Raw genomic sequence first — 21761 nt, 5'->3', positions numbered from 1 at the left:
CAGGAACAAAATAAGCTTCCGTCTCACTGCTCCCAATCTTACACACAGTCCTGATGTGGAATGTGGGGTCGCAGCTCCACGTTCACCCGAGTTCAGGTGCTGTCTGTGTGGAGTTTGTACACTCTCCCCTTGTCTTGGACCAACAGGTCGGTCGCCTGACGAAGGCACCCGAACCCCCCGTTGAAACGCCGGCGTCCAGGTCGGTGGAGGAATTGGCTGAGAAGAACGCGTTGCTCCCACCCCCCTCCCATGGTTGGAGAGGGATTAAACTGCGATCTCATGGCGCCGGGCTCATCTCCAACAAAAGGAGCGGGAGGCAGGGTCCGCTGCGCACGGAGCGAGGGGGAAGGCATCGCCAACGAGACATTCGGTCCGGCGTCGCCGCTGAAGCGCAGACCCAGCGAGGATGGTCCCCAACTCCAGCCGCGTCTGTGTGTCCGGGAGCCGGGTGGGCTGAGTGCGGCGCTCCTATCCCCGGGATCCGGGGCTCTGAGATCCCTCCACACCTCCGGCGTCTTCATTTTCACCTTCAGTGTGCATGCGCTATACTGGCGCGGCGGCCAGCGGGCCAACTCTAATATTTATTTAATATGATCTTGCGGGCCAAATATAATTATATCACGGGCCAAATTTGGCCCGCGGACCAGAGTTTGACATGTGTGCTCTAGAGAATGGGAGAGAAAAGGGATCAAAAGAAAAGAAAATTGTTTTTCGGGAAATAAATTATTATCTTTTGAACAAATGAAGGACAAATATGGTATAACTCATGGTACAATGTTTTCATACCCATTCTTTTGGTCTTGATGCTGGGTCCTGATCAAATTGTTGACTGACCATTTCTGCCTGCTGCCTGAACTGTTGAGTTCTTCCAACAATTCTTTGTCTGCTTGAGTTTATTTTTTATTTTGTTTGGGAGTGTTACTCTGGTTTTCTCAAATAAAACTTCAGTCAAACAATAATTCAACTTTTAAATTATCTATAATTATCTTCCCGACACCTAAGTGAAAGCTGTTAATCAAGAAAATCTCTATATGCTGGGGTCTGATGCATTACACAAAAATGCTGGAGAAACTCAGCAGGTCACACAGCATCCATCGGAAGTGAAAGGTAATCAATAGCCTTAATATCACTGAATGTATGCAGGGTACTTGGTGTTTCATCAAGAGGGAATGAGCTATGTGCATTGCTCACTGTGCTGGCAACTTTGGGAAATGAAACCTTCAGCAAATACTTTGTGTCAAGTCAGACATTGGAAGGCAGAGTTCTCGATGCTGAGGCTTGTTTGTAAAATGTTTGTGAGGCTGTGTCGTTCCTCTTCTTTCATTTCAGCCACAGTTGACATCTGTTCTGCTCCAGAAGCTGAGAATGTATATGTTTATTAGACGTGCTTTGAGATCTGAGATCCGACAGTAAGGCACTACAAAAGTGCCAGATCTGCAGTATTTACAGACCAGGTCGGGCTTTCCCCCAGTTACTCTCCCCCCCCTACAATCCCACACACCTTCCAAACTGTTTCATGAGGGCTTGTCATCAGGGTTGAAGACTGTGGAATAAAAGGGGCTGTAGCAGTGTGGAGAGATACTTAACCGACAAGGAACCAAGAGCCATGAAAGGAAAGCAAAAGATGCCAGAGGAAATCTGAAATTTAAAAGCAAAGGAAAATACTGAATACACTAAGTCATTCAAACCAGGACTATATATTTAAATGTATTTATTTAGGGGCTGCTCATTTAGCACAACACTCACAGGACTGGCAACTCCAGTATGAATCTACTGCTGGCTGTAGTTTCTCCCCATAACTACGTGGGGATTTTTCTGGTTGCTCAGGTTTCCTCCCACGACTTACAGGATCAGTAGGTTAATTGATCACTTGAATGTATTTGGGAAGCATGGGCTGTTACTCTGACTGTTCTGTATCTCAAAATTATTTTTTAAATTATATTGGCTTGGAGAAGAATTTTGTGACAAGGTGAGTACATATTTGCCGATGACACAAAATTATGTGCCACGATGGACAGTGAAGAAGATAACCTGGGTTTGCAATGGGATCTAGACCAGATGGGGAACAGGGCTCAGGAATGGCAAGTGCACTTCCACAAAGAGAACTGCAAGGCACTGCATCTGTGTAAATCAAAAAAGGGAAAGACTCACTCTGTTAATTACAGAGCCCTGAAGAGTGTTATGGACAGTGGGACCCAGGGGTGCAAGTTCTTTAAAGATGGCGGCACAGGTAGACAGAATAGTGAAGACATCGGGTTGCTTACTTTCATCAGTCGGAGTGTTGGGATGTTATGCTGAAATTATACAAGACATTGGTGAGACCACACTTGGAATATTGTTCGCTGTTTTGGTATACTAGCTAGAGGTAGGATATGATAAAGTTGGAAAGGATATAGAAGAGGTTTTTCAAAGTTGTTGCAAGGATTACGGAAGTTGTTATTGTGAAGAATGGAAAATCTAGACCTGTTTCCTTAGATTGGAGGAGGTTGAGAGGGGATTGGGGCTTTGATAGGATGAATAGTGGCAGTCTGTTTGGTGAGGGGATGGGATTTAGAAGGGATGTGAGGGGACAGTTCACTCAGAGGGTGGTGGGTAGATGGAACAAGCTGTCTGGCAAAGTGGTGGAGATAGGTGTGTTAGCTTTTCTTAAGATAGCTCCATGGATAGAAGGGCATTAGAGGTCTATGTGCCTAATACAGGCAAATGAGACTAAAACAGGACACACGTAGTCTGGTGTGGACAAGCTGGGCTCCATGATTCTAAATCTATTTAAAGTGAATATATTTAAAACACAGATAATTGCAAAGTAGGGGAATTAAGGGTTATGGGGGAAAGGCAGCATGATCAGCCATGATATTAAATGCCAGAGCAAGCTCAATGGGCCAAATGGGTCCTATTCTTATGTATATATATGAAGCTTCAAAGATGTTTGTTTTCCAATTTTTCCTGGTTCTGATGTGAGGTCACTGACAGAGGTTAACCCAGCTATTCTCTCTGCACCTACACCCTGACCTGCAGAGAGTCCCCAGCATTCTCTTTATTACAATGGCAGTGAAAAGTTGTCTTTCTTCCTACTGGATGATGTACAGTGGCGTGCCCAGGCAGTCAGAAAGAACCACAGTTTTACTTTTAACCTTGGGTGGACCTCTTCCTGCTACCATCAGAAAAGAGGTACAGGTGCCACAAGACTCACACCACCAGTTCAGGAACAGCTGCTACCCCTCCACTGTTAGACTTCTTGTTGTGCTGAGATTCGATCAGATGGAAACGAGTCCAGATACAGGGAATGGATAACTAAAGGATTTATAAACACAGAAACAAACAGGCTGGCTACCCCAGCAGCAGCATCCAATCAGAAGCAGTTCTCGGGGTGGGAGAGCACCTTGATCTCAACCCTACAATACATCTGTAGAGAAAGGGGGTTTCCGACAAAGGAGGGTACCCTACACGTGGGCTACCTACGGGGGTATACTCGCTCCTGTATCTCTGATAATTGGGAGCATAGCTACAATGCTGTGTCTACAGCAATACCCTGGTTAGCTTAAGGGGTTGCTAGTCCCTTACCTGTGAACACATGGCGAAGAGAGTAAAACTGAGGTGCTGCAGTTTTATAACCTGCCCTGCTCAGCTGGGGGTGTAAAGGAGGGGGCTGGACAATGGGAGTGTGTGATCTGGCTGGTGGGTGAGCTCATATCTGATTAGCAGGCTGGAGAGGCTGAGCAGTGCCTTGATGTTGATGGACATTTGGATGTGGCTTTGGACATAACAGGAAATGGTTACTGCCTATGTAACACTCCTCAACAACAAACTCAATCAGGGACTGATTTAAGAACTCTTACTTTGCACTTAATTGATTTTTTTCTCTCTCTATATTGCACAGTCAATTCAATTACATATGTTTATTTGTTTACATTGAGTCAGCTTTGCACTGGCAATAAGTGGGAATTCTGGCTCACCTGCAGGAAAAAGAATCCCAGGATTGTATGTGATGTCATGTATGTTCTCTGACAATGAATCTGGTAAAAGCCTGGATGGGATTGATCTGATGGAAGTCAGCAAGGGATCCTGATTGGTTGGATGGCCTCCTTCGGTATTGTAGGTAGGATACAGGAGTTTGCATGGTGGAATTTGTGTTGAAAGTGAGGCAGAGTTCCAGGAGGAGGGGGATCTTGGACTTGATGCCCCGCTGAACACAATGGTAACAGATGGTTCCCTCTATCCCCCTAACCACCTCCCTCCCCTCTATCCTCCTAACCTCCTCTCCTCTCCACTTCCCCATCCCTCCCAGCTTCACCTCCCCCTCCTCTTCTTTGTCCCTCCTCACTCCTCCCACTCCCAAACCCCACCCCTCCTTGTCCCCTCCCTTTCCTGCTCCCCTTCAATCCTCCTCCCCTTCTCTCCTGCTCCCAATCCTCCCCTACACCTCCAGCTCCCCTCTACACCCTCTCTCCTCACACCACTTCCCTCCACACCCTCTCTCCTCACACCCCTTCCCATCTCCCCACTCCCCTTGCCTCGGCCTCTTCCCTCTCCCCATCCTCTTTCCCCTCCACTTCACTTTCCCCACTCCTCCATTCCCCTCCACTCTTGCCCCACCACCTTCCTCAGTCTCCTCCCCTCCTAATCATCTCACTCCTCAACCCTCCTCCTCTTCCTCCCCTCATCTCCACACCTCATTCTTGTCCCCTCCCCTCCTCCTTTCCATCTTACCCTTCCTTCTTTCCCCTTCTCCCCATCTACCTCTCCTCCCCACCTCCTGCTTCCTCACCCTCCTCCTGCTTCCTCACCCTCCTCATGCTTCCTCACCCTCCTCCACTCTATCCTCCCTACCCTCTAACTTCCCTCCTCCTCCCCCTCCCTACTCCTCCCCCTCCCTACTCCTCCCCCTCCCTCCTCCTCCTCCCTCCTCCTCCCCCTCCCACCTCCCTCTTCTCCCCCCCTCCCTCTTCTCCCCCCCTCCCTCTCCTCCCTCTCCTCCCCCCTCCCTCTTCTCCCCCCTCCCTCTCCTCCCCCCTCCCTCTCCTCCTCCCTCCCTCTCCTCCTCCCTCTCCTCCCCCTCCCTCTTCCCCCTCCCTCTTCTCCCCCTTCCTCTCCTCCCCCCTCCCTCCTCCCCCTCCCTCTTCTCCCCCTCCTCCACTCTATCCTCCCCCTCCTCCACTCTATCCTCCCTACCCTCTAACTTCCCTCCTCCTCCCCCTCCCTCTTCTCCCCCTCCCTCTTCTCCCCCCCTCCCTCTCCTCCCCCCTCCCTCTCCTCCCCCTCCCTCTTCTCCCCCCTCCCTCTCCTCCTCCCTCTCCTCCCCCCTCCCTCTTCTCCCCCTTCCTCTCCTCCCCCCTCCCTCCTCCCCCTCCCTCTTCCCCCTCCCTCTTCTCCCCCCTCCCTCTTCTCCCCCCTCCCTCTTCTCCCCCCTCCCTCTTCTCCCCCCTCCCTCTCCTCCCCCCTCCCTCTCCTCCCCCCTCCCTCTTCTCCCCCTCCCTCTTCTCCCCTTTCCTCCTCCCTTCCCCTCATTCATTTCCTTCTCCCCTCCCCACCCCTCCCCCCTTCCCCTCCCCCTTCCCCTCCCCCTTCCCCTCCCCCCTACCCCTTCCCCTCCCCCCTACCCCTTCCCCTCCCCCCTACCCCTTCCCCTCCCCTACCCTCTTCCCCTCCCCCCTACCCTCTTCCCCCTTCCCCTCCCCCCTACCCTCTTCCCCTCCCCCCTTCCCCTCCCCCCCTACCCCTTCCCCCTTCCCCTCCCCCCCTACCCCCTTCCCCCTTCCCCTCCCCCCTACCCCCTTCCCCTCCCCCCTACCCCCTTCCCCTCCCCCCTACCCTCTTCCCTCTTCCCTTCCCCCCTACCCCTTCCCCTCCCCCTACCCCTTCCCTCTTCCCCCTTCCCTTCCCTCACCCCTCCTCTCCCCTCCCTTTCCCCTCCTCCTTCCATCCCCTCAATCCCCCACTACCTCTCTCCCCCTCTTCCTCCCTGCCCTTTCCCCTCCTCTTCTCGCCAAAGTTTGGCTTCTCGCAGTTTCCCTGCTGATCTGGGAGTGAGCGGGGGGGCGGAGTAAGGGCGAACCCCCCGGGATCCCTCGGAGCCCCCGGACTGAGTGAGTATCTGCCGCTTTCTGCCTGAGTTCGGGGTGGAGTTGGCGCAGGCTGGGAGGGCAGGATGTTTCCTGTCTGCTCCGCCGGCTGTTTACCCCCCAACCCATCTCGGAGGGAAGCACCCACCCCAGACTCCAGGCGCAAGGCACCGGGACGGGACGCACCTCCACGGCGCCTGGAGTGCTGGGTTCCCTTCTACCTCCCCCTCCCCGGCGCGCAGACTGCTGGTGACCGGGACGGGAGCTGCAGATTGTCCGAAGAAACTCTCTCACTGAGTGCCAAGCCCGGCGGCTCCACATCTCATTCAACAGGTAATCAGTAAACTTTCCGCTGCACGGCACCGGGACTGGAAGTCGCAGGAGAATTATTCAAACATAGATAGCCTCGTTCTACATCACCTACCTACTCGTGTTCTGGCCATCAAGTGTGTTAAACCTTGCTCGACTGATCTGTACTATATTGGGGAGTCACTTGGAGTTTTGCCGTTTTGTTCACCCAGCTGCTGCATGAAAGGTTCAGCTGGAAAGGAGGCAGAAAATATTCACAAGAATGTTGCTGGAACTGGCGGGCTTGTATATGAATCGGCTGGAGGGGAGGGGATGTTTATAAAGACATGAGACGTTTAGATAAGGTAAATAGTCTTAGTCTTCGTCCTTTTCCCAGCTTGACATACGTTAAAATGTGAGGGGAACATTTTAAAAGGGACCGAGGGGTCTATGGAATGAGCTGTCAAGAGGAAATGCTGGAACAATTGTAATGATGAAAGGACGTTTGGGCAGGTGCATGGCTCTTTTTACCTGAATACCTGCTTCATCCTCAATTCTGTGATTATCCCAAATTGTCTTGTGAATGTATGCAGTTACTTGGATTGAAAAGATTGAGGGATATGGCCAAATGCAGGTAAATGGAACGAGCTTGGTTGGTATGAAGGGTGGGAGTGGGGACGGGCTCCCACTGCTACACAAATGCTCTTCGTGGCATACTTCTCAAACAGCCCCTGACAACCAAGTCCAACTCTTGGCCTTCAGTTCTTATGTCCAGCAGAGATGTTCTCACTGACAGGAGAAGGGACAAAGGTGGGCCACTGGCACCTTGAAACCAGTTGCTCTGGGCAAATGGGGCTCGTTAACCACAGATGGTAACTCATTAAGGAGAGGGAAAACTCTGATTTCAAACCTCTGCTGCCTTGTGGCTGTACCCACTCACAGGAAAGGCTTTGGGAATAAACCCCGATTGAAAAATCCAGAGTCGGTGTCCTGAAAGTGGCTGACTGCTGTACCCAGCACAGGCACGGCAACTCCTGCGATGCTGCTGGCATCAAACTATCAACTTTCATCATTCCTTTGGACCTGTCATTAGCATGGAGGGGTAGGGGGTGGGGTTCGCATTGCATGGGCAACTGATGGATCTCCATGTTCAACTCTGCCCTGGCTTGTGCCCTGGAGTGGCCACTCCAGCTTTGACCACGACTGACAGAGGCCACAAAAGATCAAGGTCATCTTCTTACCCCTTTAAATAATCATGTTTAACACTGTAATTCAATATTTTGAGGTTAAACAATGTTAACATAAAATACTATATGATTAAATCAAATGACTATGCTCAAGATAGTATGAGGATAAGCAGTAACTAGAGGCTGTTAATGGAACTGTCTTTATGTAAGAAGTCAATAAACTTGGTTTGGAACCCATTACTCAAAATTCATGTTTACATTTTTGGGGAAAAAAATTGTGCAATATTCTTATGCTTTTTTTTGTCAGTTGTCATTCCTGATACCTAAACACCAAGAGTTTACTGTATGCAATTTCCAGTGGCTAGGACCCCAGTTTTTAAGAAAAGTGAATTCAAAGTGTGTTAGAGTATTGATAAAATAATTTCTGATAGCCTAGAAAATCTGTCAGCATGTTGAAAGATCCAAACATGTGCCAGATTAGAGTTTTATCAGGCCTCTCTGGTAAAGTGGCATATTCTTTCACGAGGCGTCCTGACACCAAGAGGCAGACCCACCCAGAGAGATAATGTCGAGGGGTACAGGTAGAGGAAATTGACTTGAGGCCACATCTTAAAATGTCCTGTTGGAAGGTTCGGCAGCCACGTCAACCATTCAATACTGTAGGTAGGCATCAGACAGATTGGTAAGGCGAAGGAAATAGGAAACAAGTGGGAGGAACTGGGGCAGAAAAGATTTGCAGGGCTTGCTGTAGCCAGTGGTTCTCGACCTTTTTCTGTCCACTCACATACCATTTTAAGATTTCCCTATCCCATAGGTGCTCTGTGATTAGTAAGGTTGTATATGGGGAGAAAGAAAAAGTTTGAAAACCACTGTTTTAATCATACCTAATTGACTTGTTATGTGCACAGTTTCATAACTCCAAAGGAAATGGGCCAATGACAATTTTTCTCAAACAAAATACTTAAGTGACAATTGGGTCAAGACTAGTGATTCTCAACCTTCTCTTCCCAGTCACAAACCGGCATAGGGATTACTTAAAGTGGTCTGTGAGTGGAAAGAAAAAGGTTGAGAACCACTGCACTAACTTGTTGGAAGTAGCTACTGGGGCTGTCTTCCTTCAGCAGATGAATTAGTGCTACTTCACGTGGAGCATAGTCAGTCAGAAGCATTGAAAGTCAGGACACAGAGTAATGAGAACGCGTTTCTTCAAATTGTACATTGTACGCATGCACTGGAATTCTTGTGTGCTACACCCATATGGGTACTTGTAAAGAAAAACTATAAAAGTAAGCTCGTAGAATCAAATTTAAAGCGACAATAAATATACAACATAGAAATTAAATATTCATAGTAATTCCAGTGCAAAAGAATGACTTTAGTGCAGACAGTTTATTTGCCCCTTTCACACTGCTGATTCCATATGGGTTAACTGGCTAACTTAGCAGGTCTGTTCCCGGTAATCGCATAGTGTGAAATGTCCCAACCTGGCAGAACAGGTTAAATTCAACCAGGCTCTGATAGTTGGCGGGGGAAAGTGTCGGAACCTGGCTAAGTTAACTCACTAATCACCTTTTGGCGGTGTGAAAGCACAACCTGTTCTCGCGTTGTCACCACTGGAGGCGGGACCCCCCGCCCCCCCCACTTAAAATGCTGGGATGCCGATTTACTGGTAAATCATACTGCAATGGGAAGGGCTCAATATGTGCAGCATGCCCGGTAAGTTTATCTGCTTCCTCGGAGGGTTGGTAGTGTGAAAGGGGCTATATGATTAGTGAACCAAAGGCCAGTTCAAAAAACTGATAGCTGTTGGAAAGAAACTGTTATTGAAACTCAAGATTCTGGTCTTCAGGCCAGAAAGAAGCAGTGAGAAGAAGTTGTGACCAGGGTGATGGGAGTCCTTTCTGATGTTGGTTGCCTTCTTGAGGCAACACCTCCCATGGAGGTCTGCAATGAATGGGGCATCAGGGTCTGTGATAGATATGGCTATGTTTGCTACTTTCTTCAGCCTTCTTTCCTGAGCATTTGTATTGCCAAATCAGACTGATGCAACCAATCAGTACACTTTAGTAAAAATACAGAAATGCTGGAGGAACTCCGCATGGACCAAGTGAATTTGAGGTTGGGGTGGAAGTTGGCAGCAAAGTGGATAAAGTCAAAGTAGTCATCAATGAAGCATAGGAACAGTTGTGGAGCCTTGCCTTTGTAGGCTGGTAGCAGGGATTGCTCCACATAGCCAACCAAAGGCAGGCAGAGCTGGGGCCCATGCAGGTATGCATGGCTACCACTTTGACTTGGAGAAATTGGGATGTCAAAAGAGAAGTTACTGAGGGTGAGGACAAGTTCTGCCAGCTGGATAAGGGTGATGGTGAAGGGGGATCCGCCAACTGGAGGAGAGTGATGGTGGAAGAAGACTGGTTGGGTTTGTTGTTGAGGAAGAAACAGAGGGATGGAGGTATGTAGTGAGTGGATCCCATGGTGACGATGAGATGGTCGAGTACAGGGAACTGAAAGTTGTTGAAGTGATGGAAGGCTTGTGAAGGTGGGGAAGAGCAGGACTGGGGATGGTGTGTGTGGGGGGGGGGGGGGGGCGGGGGCAGGAAGTAGGAACAGTTTGGTGGAACAGTAGCACATGGAAATGATGGGTTGGGTGGTTTGATCATCTTGGGTAGGAGGTAGAACTGGGCAGTTCAAGGTTTGGAAACAATAAGTTGGAGGCCATGGAAGGAAGATGATTAGAATTGATGAGATTTGGTGGGGTCCATGAAGGGGGATGAGGTGGTCTGAGAGTTGTCTGAGAAAGAGGTCAGTGTGTCAGACCATAACAGTACCACCCTTCTCTGTGGGTTTGATCGTGAGGTTGGGAGTGGTGTGGAGAGAGTGCGTTCCAAGGGGTGAGATGAGAATAAGTGATGGGAGGGAGACGTGGCCATGTGAAGGACCAAGACAGATGTATTTTGATTGAGCTCTCTGTGAAGAGTATCAAAAATTAAGAATTTTTAAACTAAAAAATATATAAAACAACTACTAAGAAACCAAGGCAGTCAAGAATAAAAAAAATGAAGAAGTTTGTATGCAGCCAGGAACATTGAGCAAAAGCCCGAAAGGGAATGGTGCAAAAATGTCCTTGGAACGAGTGGACCCCGGCACAGCTGAGGAGTCAGGACAAGGACTAAATATTATTCTGGAGAAAAAGGAAAACTTGAGCAACTGATTTGTTGGTGTTGAAAATGTAATGAGAGAAGACATGACTGAAAGGAAGACTAAAATTAAAGAAATCATTGAAGACTTAATGGAAAGAATGACCCAAGCTGAAGAAGACTTAGTAAAAACACAAAATAAGCTAAAGGCTTTGGAGGAAGATGCGAAACAATGGGAGTCGAACAGTCGACCACACGGAGAATTTTAGCAGATGAAATAATGTTCAATTACTGGACTGAAAGAAGGAATTGAAGGAAGAGATTATGGATCCCGTGAATGCTGGGAGAAATCAAATATGGAGGAAAAACTGCATATTGAAAGTGCTCAATGGACCCTGGACCCAAGAGAGCCGGCGATCAGCAACCACGACTGGTCCTGGTAAGACTTTTGAGCTACTGAGAATGGGATAAAATTCTGGGAGCAGCATTATGAATACTCTAAACAAAATGATGGCCCCCCCGAGACTGACCATGAAAAAATGCAACAAGAAAATGTTTACAGATGGCATCTCAATGCCACACTATTGAAAAGGAAGGACTTTTGTGAGTTTATTAAAAGACAGATATAAATATTCAGTGAAACTAACTTGAAAGCTTATCTAAGAGGACAAATTATTTCCTATACAAAAAATCTTGAGAGAATATGCTAGAGAACTGGATGGATTAGAGAAAGATATAGCGAAATTGGAAAAAGAATATCAGAGAACAGGGTCACAGAAAAATGTGGACTGTTAGAGAATAATTGAAATATTACACATTACAAACATATAGAATGGGAAAAATATATTAAAAACTAAACAAAAAATTATGAATTGGGGAACGGGTGCATAAAGTCTTGGTAGTTAAAGGCAGAGGAGTCTTCTAGAATTATAAATACAATAAAAACAGGCTGATATTATAGCATATCATAAAAAATAAATAAATAATACTTTTAGACAATTTTATATGAAACTATATAAATTAGAACTATTAGGAGATTAAAAATAGATGGACAAGTTTTTAACAAATGTTGAACTTCCAAAATTTGAAGATAGAGAACAATTTGATTTGGATGCCTCTTTCACAAGAGAAGAAATTGAGAAAGCCTTGGGTAATAAATCTCTCGGGTGGATAGGTTTCCTCCCAAGTTCTACAAATGATTTAAAGACATTGATACCTCTTATTATGGATGTATTGGACTGGCAGTGGAGACCAACACCCTCCCAGAATCTTTCTCAACTGGTATAATTACAGTGCCACTGAAGAAACTTCATCATATATACCTATATCACTCCTAAATGCGATTATAAAATATTAGCAAAGGTGTTACCTAATAGACTTTGACAATGTCTACCAAAATTAATACATACAGATAAGGTGGGATTTGTCAAATTCTTCAAATAGTCTAAGTAGATTATTTAATATAATACATAAGGTAAAATTAAAGTTGAATCCAAGTATAACCATCTCCTAGATGCATAAAAAGTATTCATTCGATTAGAATGGTCCTTTTTATTTAAAACAATGGAAAAATTTGGTATAGGCAGAAAATTTATAAACTGGATTAGAACTCTACCATAAACCACAAGGCAAAATTATAACAAAAAATCAGATGCCAGCAGTTTTCCCCTTGAGTAGATCGAGTATACGGGGGTAACCTCTGTCTCCAGCACTTTTTATCCTAGCTATTGAACCACTGGTGGAGATTATAAGGAGAGATCTGGACATTAAGGGCTTCAAAGTTAGACAAGAAGAACCTAAAATTAGTTTATTTGGTGATGATGTGCTATTATATATGTCCTGGCTGGATCCTTGATAAAATTACAAACAGCGTTGGAAGAATATCAGATTATAAAATAAATATCGACAAGAGTGAGATAATGCCATTGAAAAATTTATGAAAGATATCAAAAGTGTAGTAGATTTAAATGGAAGATAGATGGAATTAAATATTTAGGAATAACGACAGATAACAAGTTACAGAATTTATATAAATTTAATTACACTCCTTTTTTAGAAAAAAATAGAGAAAGATTTACAGAAATGGAAGGACCTGCGGATTACTCGAGTGGGAAGAGTAAATTGTATTAAAATGAATGTGATGTCAATATTACAATGTCTTTTTTGATGGTTGGCTATTGCACTACCTAAAAATGTTTTTAAGTTATTTAATAATTACATATGACAATTCATCTGGAATAACAGAATGCTGAGAATTTCATTGGAAAAGCTAACATGGGACTTTAAATTGGGAGGGCCTAGACTTCTGGACTTTAAGAAATATTATTTATCTGGACAAGCAAGATTTTTATCATCCTCTTTTGAAGAAGAAGACATTCTCCCTTCTTGGATCCGACTGACATTGAATTCAACAGAATAAGAAACAGTGAAGGATTTTATAATAAGTGGAATGTTAAGTTAATAGCAAAAAAGACGGATAACCCTATATTAATACAGATGATTAGAATGCAGCAAGAAATATATGAGTGTATTGGAAAAAAATATAGGTATATCACTAATGAAACCATTATATAAAAATTTATTTCTGCCTATGAATCTGGGTAACAAAATATTGAATTCATAGTATAAAGGAATAAGACGTTGATAATTGTTATGTGGAGGGATCTCTTGTGACTTTGAACAATTAAGAAATTAGGATTTTCTTTTGTTTTTTCCAGCTAAGGTTGTTCCTAAGAGAAAGATGAGGACCAAATCTGGCCCCACCTGAACTTACTGAAATGGAACAAATGATTTAGCTGGGGAAATACACCTAAATTTATAACTAAGATGAACTATGCTCTCCAGAATGAAAGTGTGAAACCAGGTTTACAGAGTTCAAGAGAGCGATGGGAGTCAGACCTAGGTGTTGCAATAATAGAAAGATGCTGGTCTGAATGGTGTTTGGATAGCACAACATCAATTATAAATGCAAGATACAGATTGGTGCAATATAATTTTCTACACCACTTATATCTCACACCACAGAAGTTGCATAAATCAAAATCTGAAATATCAGATTTTTGGTGTGGGACAGAAATAGGAACGTTGGTACATGCTGTATGGTCGTATGTGAAGGTGAGTCCTTTCTGGCAGGATATTAGTGAAACATTAACAAGAATAACAGAGGTGGCCTTCATGGGTGACCCAAAGCTTTACCTTTTGGGCAACTTCATTGAAATTAAGTAATAAACTAACCAAATTCCAAATGTAATTTGTTAAAATAGCCTTAGCAGCAGCTATTTTGCAATTACTTGGAAATCCGACTCCCGTCTGCATACAGCATGATGGACTGCTGAGATGAATAGTTGCATTCCTATCAAAAAAATTGCATACAACTTAAAGAATATGACATTTATTAAGATCTGTTAGCCATATTTGAATCATATAGGGGCCCAATTGTAATTATAAATTGAAATGGATAATAATAAATACTGATAAAGTATGAATGCAGGTAACTTCCCCATATAGAATTCTTGATGATTAATATAAATGTGAGCCCTGACAGTATGTGGATTTGTACTGTGAAAGGGAGGGGGGATGGGAGGTTGTTTTTTTTTGTAAAGAAATTAAAAAAAAAATTGGAAGCTTTATGTATATGGGAAAAAATCAAAACTAAAATAGTAAAAAAAAGAATAAGTGATGGGAATAGTGTAGACGGGATGGTTAATGACGGGAATAAGTGATGGGAGTAGTGTAGACGGGATGGTTAATGACGGGAATAAGTGATGGGAGTAGTGTAGACGGGATGGTTAATGACGGGAATAAGTGATGGGAGTAGTGTAGACGGGATGGTTAATGACGGGAATAAGTGATGGGAGTAGTGTAGACGGGATGGTTAATGACGGGAATAAGTGATGGGAGTAGTGTAGAAGGGATGGTTAATGACGGGAATAAGTGATGGGAGTAGTGTAGATGGGATGGTTAATGACGGGAATAAGTGATGGGAGTAGTGTAGACGGAATGGTTAATGACGAGAATAAGTGATGGGAGTAGTGTAGACGGGATGGTTAATGTCTCAGTAGCAGTTGGAATCATAAAGCTCCAGAAAGCCAGAACAAACATCCAGGATGTGGAAGAAAGTTTAAGGTTGGAGAAGGGGACTGTAGTGGGTGGGTGGAGAATCCTGTTTCTAGAAGTAGGTACGAAGATGAAGCCGATGAAAGAAGAGTTCAGCATCATGGCATGTGTGGAACTCACTGAGGTGTGGGCGAAGGGGGATGAGGACAAGGCCTATATTGAGGACTGAATGTTCTGTCTCCGAGAGGGGGTCAGAGGGGATGATTAAGACCAGGTAAGGTGAGAGTCAATGGGGTCAGGTGGAGAAGGATGGGGTGGATCAAGAAGTGGATGGTTGGAGGGATCAAAGAAAGAAAGGGGAAGATGAGAGAGGCCAGGGTGAGAATTCACATCAGAGGCTCGGTCCTAATGGCCGCTGGGGCCAGAGTGAGAGGTCACATCAGAAGCTCGGTCCTGCAGGTCACCAGGGTGGAGACCCATGCTGGAGAATATGGAGGCTTCAGTCACCAGGGAGGTCAGCTTTCGATCCTTGATAGACAGCATGTGGGTGTGGAATTTCCTGATTAAACTCGCACTTCAGTTGAACGCGTGGATCCGGCAGAGAATGAAGTGTAGGAGAGGTCTGTGGCAGGTTGTTTTGAGTGAGATTTGGAGCTGTGGTAGTGGGAGAGTGAGGGTCCGCTGGTATCTGCGCATGGAGGTCCCTAGTGAAGTGAACAACAGTCAATGCAGTGCAGGTACCTGAGATCCTTGTACAGACCAAAGTGGGAGGCCTGGAAGAGGAGCTGGAAACCGTAGCACAAGATAGCAGTAGAGACAAATAACCAGGAAGGATATGTGGCTGTGGAGGTGAGTCTGGTGAAACTCTCATGGAGTTTGAGAGCAATAGGAAGTAGGGAGGGAGAGCAGTGAGAGAGACTCTCACAGAACTCCCTTGGAAAAGAGGAGGAGAACTTCTTCAGGCATCCCTTGAAGAGATTTCACAGTGAATTTTCAGAACACCTGTGGATGTTTGACAGAATATTCAATGACATGCCAAATCTTCTTGGACTCCTAAGAAAGGAAGCGTTTTCCATGGTTGCCTCAATGTGCTGGCTCCATGAAAGATCTTTTGAAATATGGGGTCCCAGGAACCTGAAGATTCTAACCCTCTCCTCTTCCATCCCATCAACGCAGACAGGTGTGTGGTCCCTCACTCTCCCCTTGCACGATAAGTTCCTTGGTCCTGGTGACATGGAGGGCAAGATTGTTGTTCTGGTACCACCTAACCAGATTCTGAATCTCCATCCTGTGATTTGGTTCATCATTTCAGGTTATTTAATTAACAATGATGGAGCGATCAGTGAATTTGTTGATTGAGTTGGAGCCGAACTTGACTACGCAGTCATGACTGTGGAGAGAATAGAGCAGGCAACTAAGCACGCAGTCTTGGAGCACCCCCCCCTCCCCTTAATGGCCAGAGGAGATTATGTTGCCAATGTGCACTGATTGGATGTGCCAATGAAGAAGTCGAGGATCTAGGTGCAGACTCTGGGCGAGAGACTTCAATGCCCATCATTGTTCATTACGAAGTGAGGCTTGGTCAGGTTACTGCCAACCAGGTCCTGAAGGCACAGTTAGTCTATAACAGGTAGTGAGTGAATGAAAAAAGGGTAAGCCAGCTTGATTTTGTCCTTGCATGTATATAATGTCCATGAGAATATTGCAGAAGTGACATCAGTGTAGTCCTTGTCCATGGAAAGTTCCATCTTCCTATTGAGGACACCATCTGTTGTGCTACGTAGCATCACAATTGTGATCAAAGGGGTAGACCAGTGCACGTCGAGAAGTTGGAGGACTTGGCGGGTCAAACAGCAACCACGTTTTCTGTGTGGGTCTAAACTTGAGTTTCCTGTTGCCGACCATTTTAACTCCCCCAACCATTCCTACAGTGACATGTCCATCCTCAGCCTCATCCACTGTCGGGGTGAGGTCATGTAAACTTGAGGAAACTTCATATTCCTCCTAGTCAGAAACCTGATGTCATGAATATTGTTTTCTGATTTTAGATAACCCGCAGCCCTATCTCATTCCACTGTTTCCACCGTTATCTGTTCGTGTCCACAATTCTTTTCCTTCCCTCTCTTAACTCCCTACCCCCCCATGCTTTCCGAATGCTCATGTTCTCTCTCTCACTCTTCCCCCCCCCCCCCCCCGCCCCACCATCTCCCCACCTCTCACACTTTCTGTCCCATACCTCTGGGACCCTCCGCTAGGTTCTTTCACCCTTTACATTTGGGATTTCACCCCCCATTAATAAAGGGACCAAATGCAAAACTTTGACCATTTCTTTTCCTAGGTGCTGCTTGACCTGCTGAGGTCCTCTGACAATTCTTTGTCTATTAGAGATTCCAGCTTTTGTGTTTCAATTGTGTCAACATAATGAGTTGGGAGCCTTTCTCGAGACCATTTCTCTCCATGAATGCTGCCTGGCCCACTGACTCCCTCCAGATTCTTTTTGTTCCCTCAAGATTCCAGCACCTTTAATTCTTGTGGTTCTCTAGACCTTGAACCGATCTGGAGAAGAAAATTTGCAGACATCAAAGTGCAGGCAGAACTCAGTAGGTCAACCAGCATCCATGGGAAGTAAAAGGCAGTCAACATTTCAAGACTGAGCTATTCGTCAGGATCATCGAAAATTAGGCTGAATAAGAAGGTGCTAGTGGGGGAAGGGGAAGGAGCACAAGGTAAGAGGTAATAGGTGGATACAGGTGAGAGGGAAGAAGCAGAGAGGGCAGAGGAGTAAGCTCTCTGATAGGAAAAGGAAAGGAAGGGGTGGGGTGCTGGAGGAAGGAAGACTGGATGAGGTGGGGAAGAATGAGACTGGGGAAGGGGATTAACGGAAATTGGAGAAGTCGATTGGGTGTTCTATCCCAAAGAAGAACCCAGGGCCCAAATGTCAGCTGTGTTTTGCTTTCCATGGGTGCTGCATAACTTGGAGAGTCTCCTGTAACAGTGCACTGTAGACAGCTGAGTGATTTCACAACTAATCGAACATATCAAGGCTCCCTCGTCCAGCCACATCCAGTGTGCTAAACAGCTTGTGGGAGAAGGAGGCTCCAAGGACATCCCTTTCATCACTGTTGGCAGGCCTGTTATCAGAGGATGGAGATGTGGAGGTTGACACATAGTTACTCCCTCACAGTTCCAGAGACCCGGATTCCATCCTCACCTCTGATGCTTCGTGTGCAGAGTTTGTACGTTCTCCATGTGATCACATGGGTTTCTCCCTTTCCTCTCCCCCCTTTCTGGGTGCTCCAGTTTCTTCCCACAATCCAAGATGTGCGGGTCAGTGGGTTAACTGACCGCTGTAAAGTATCCCTTTGTGCAGAGAATGAGGAAAAAAATTAAAACACTGAGCTAATGGGCATATAAGAGGAAATGAAAAGGAGTGATTTAAGGCCAATGGGATTGTTCTGCTGGGAGCCAGTATGCAACTGATAAGTCAAGTGGCCTTTTGTACCCTAATTAGTGAGGTGAGGTTGAAGCATTGGCAACTAGCAGTGTTAAAATGGATCCCCGCGTTCCCGCTTCCTCTGTCACAGAAGTTGGTCGTCTGCCAATTCAGTTCACTCCACTCAGAGAGCACTGGATATAGCAAAGGCAATGGAACCAGACCTTGCTGCAGAACTAATTGTGCCTTGCTTAGGTGTTCCAGTACAGTTATAAGTGCAGCTTTCACCAAACTCCATGGAACATTGTCCATTTATGTCCTGATAACAGAACAGGCCTAATCCAATACGCTGGTGCAGCCTGATTACAAAGTCATATGGAAGGTGTCATTGGCGGTGCTATCAAATGGTGCAATATCACCAGTGGCTGCTGAGCTGGGACCACTCATCTCCAGATCTCTTCGCAGCCTTCGACCAAACCTGGAACATATAGATCTACAAGATTGAAACAGGCCCATCTTATCCATGCTAACCAAGCTGAACCCATTTGCCTGCATTTGGCTTATGTTCCTCTAAATCTTTTCTATCTGTAGGTGGGGTGAGAGTGTTGTCAGCTGCATGGTATTCTTGTAAAACCTTACTCTAAGGAAGGCGGTTGTGGTTGTTTTAAGTCAGTCATTGCAGGCCCAGGACATCTCTGCAAGAGTTGCTCAGGACAGTGTCCTGGGCTCGACTATTTTCAGTTGCTTCAACAATGACCTCCCTTCCATTGCAAAATTAGATGAGGGCAGCTCCCACAGAAGTTGGGTCATCCGGCACCATCCAGGTCAACTCACTTGATTAGTGACCCCAGCGTCCCTTCACCACAGAGGTGGTATGTACCTCAGACAAAATGCACTGCAGTACTGGCCTCAGTTATTCCTACAGCTCTTCCCAAACCACTGACCTCTCACACCAAGAGGGACAAGAGCAGGAGGAGTGCAAGAACACCATCCACCTGCAGGCCTCCCTTCAATTTGCACACCATCCTGTCTAGTGAGAAAGATATAGTCAAATACTATATCAGACTTCTACAGAGAGTGGAAAGTGTTTGGTTGCATCATGGCCTGATGTGGGAATCTGACAACCCAGGAATGTAGAAGATAACAAACACAGCCAGGTCCCTCACATGCTCTGACCACCTATCGATTGAATGCATCTATCTAAGGCTCCCATCACCCTGGTCACAACCTCTTTTCACTGCTACCTTCATCCAGAAGATACATAAGCCTAAAGACCAGCACTAGGTTCAAGAACAATATCTTTTCTCCAGTTATCAGGCCCTTGAACGTTCCCTTGTAACATTAATCAGGGACTGCTTCAGCACCACAAAAGGGCTGTCTACATGATTGCTTTCATTTTTTTTGCACTAACTGTGAATATTAATTATCTATATTTTTTGTACTTATTGTGTTTTTAATTTAATTAATAGGGTGGCATGGTTAGTACAATGCTGTTACACTGCCAGTGACCCAGGTTTGAATCCACCACAACCTGTTTGGAGTTTGTATGTTCTCCCCATGCCCATGAGGGTTTCATCCAGGTACTCCGGTTTCCTCCCACATTTCCAAGATGGGTTAAATGATTACATAGGTGTAATTGGATGATGTGGGCTGAAAGGGCCTGTTACTGTACAGTATCTCTAAATTTAAGTATTATGCAATTATTTTAGAGTTTTTTTTTAAACAAAATACCTGTTTTGCTGCAGCAAGCAAGATCTTGGGGCATATTTACAATATATAATGTGTGGGTCAATATACTCATCATCCTTTATGGAATTTTCTTTGCTCTCGGCAGTGTGCAAAATTGGGGGTGACCAGGTTTACATTTGTATGATCCAGGTTTTTTTATTTATGGGGGAGGGGAAGTGAAGTACATAATCAGTCACTGCCTACTCCAAATTGCCCTGTAGGTCATGTCCAACCTTCCCTCGTGTACATAACCCTACTTCCGGCAGTTTCTACTTCTGGGCTCTTTCCCAAACCACCAGCAAATGGTGGAAACATTCAGCAGGTCAGGTACTATTCAATATTTCATTTGTTGCCGTGTGCACAAAATGTGCAAAAGAACTCCTTGTTTGCCCTCCAAAAGCACGCAAATAGGCCCCACTCTCAAGATAAAGACAGTGTCTTCGGAGAAAGAACAGGCCCAAAGAAGCTGTTTCTCTCTCCACCAACACTACCTGACCTGCAGAGTTCCCAGTATTTTTTTGCTTTTATCACAGATTTCCAGCATCTGCAGTTTTAAGAATAATTTTTTTTATTCACGAGTGAGGTATTTTCCAAGAGTAGTTGCTGTGATGATGCAAAGTGGGAGGATAGTGAATAATGAAATCGCAAGATCCTGGAAACTGTGTTGGAATAAATGGTTAAACAAAGGGTCAAGAAGACACAGTTTAAACTAGATTGGGTGGAGAGACATGATCTTTCCTGGTTCTCCTGTGACCATATTCAGGGGAATATCAAGGGTTTGGCCTTGGTCGTCCTGACTTGAAACCTTTTTACCCTCAAGTCTGGGGCTTTTTCTCCCTGGAGTGTAGGAGGTTGGAGTGATTTTACAGAGGTTTATAAAACCATGAGGGGCTTAGATAAGGTCACAATCTTTTCACCTGGGTAGGCAGCCTGAAACAGGAAGGCATGGGTATGAGGTGAGATGGGAAAGATTTGAAAAGATTCTGTGGGGCTATTTTTTCGCACGAGTGTGGGTATGCGGAATGAGCTGCCAGATGAAATGGTAGAGGCAGGGACAATTGAAATAAATATTTACACAGATATGTGAAGAGAAAAGGTTTATTTAGGAAGTCCCATTTAGATATAGTTCTAAACACAGACAAATAGGAGCTCCTTAAGTGGGTAACATGGACAAGATAGGCCAAAGGGCCTGTTTTCCATGCTATAAAACTCTGAATCTATTGCACATATGTATGGGCCAGCTTCTGTTGGGTGCTGTCCTCCAGTTTTTTCTTGGCTTTGAGTGAAGAGGCACTTAAAGGGGTAGATCTGAGCAGGTTTGTCATTCTCTTCCTGTTGTGGCAGGAGGTTGTGATTCAAATCACACTTGAGACTTGGACATGAAAATCCAGGTTGACAGTTCCAATGAATTCTGAGGGAGGACTGTGGGGCTGGAGAGATGTCAAACTAAGACCTTGTCTGGTGTCAGATATCATCAAGGGGAGTTTCATCTTCAAAATAACATTTCCTGCCCCAATTCCAAAGTAATAAGATAGAGGCAGGGAGGTTGTTTCCACCGGCATGAGATCAGAACTGGGAGACACAGCCTCAAGATTCAGGGGAGTAGATTGAAGATGGAGCTGAGGAGGAAGTGCTTCTCCCAGATTAATGAATCTGTGGAATTCTCTGTCCAATTAAGCAGTTGCGGCTGCCTCAGTGAATGTATTTAAGATGCAATAGACATATATTTTGAATAACAGGGGAACTGAGGACTTTGAGGAACAGATGGGTCAGTGGAGCCGAGTCCATGGCTGGATCAGTCATGATTTTATTGAATGGTGGAGTAGGCTAAATGGGCCAAACAGCCTCCTCCTGCTATTTCTTTTTTTAA

General features: G+C 45.4%; 1 protein-coding gene across 7 annotated transcripts in view; it reads left to right on the top strand.

Moving 5' to 3' along the window:
* phldb2b (pleckstrin homology-like domain, family B, member 2b) overlaps nt 1–21761 on the top strand; it is a 140706-nt gene that overhangs the window by 32734 nt on the left and 86211 nt on the right. Inside the window, exon 1 of one of the 7 annotated variants that reach the window (XM_069889487.1) lies at nt 6134–6395. The exons of the other annotated variants lie outside the window; for them this stretch is intronic. Within the exon in view, the coding sequence (XP_069745588.1) occupies nt 6149–6395 (247 nt within the window). The 5' untranslated portion in view covers nt 6134–6148. Of the gene's footprint in view, nt 1–6133; nt 6396–21761 lie in introns of those variants that run through there. 7 annotated transcript variants of the gene reach the window in all.

This window comes from Narcine bancroftii, chromosome 7, assembly GCF_036971445.1.
Source record: "Narcine bancroftii isolate sNarBan1 chromosome 7, sNarBan1.hap1, whole genome shotgun sequence".
In the NCBI taxonomy this organism is placed as follows: Eukaryota; Metazoa; Chordata; class Chondrichthyes; order Torpediniformes; family Narcinidae; genus Narcine; species Narcine bancroftii.
This window is presented reverse-complemented; position numbering and strand designations above follow the sequence as displayed.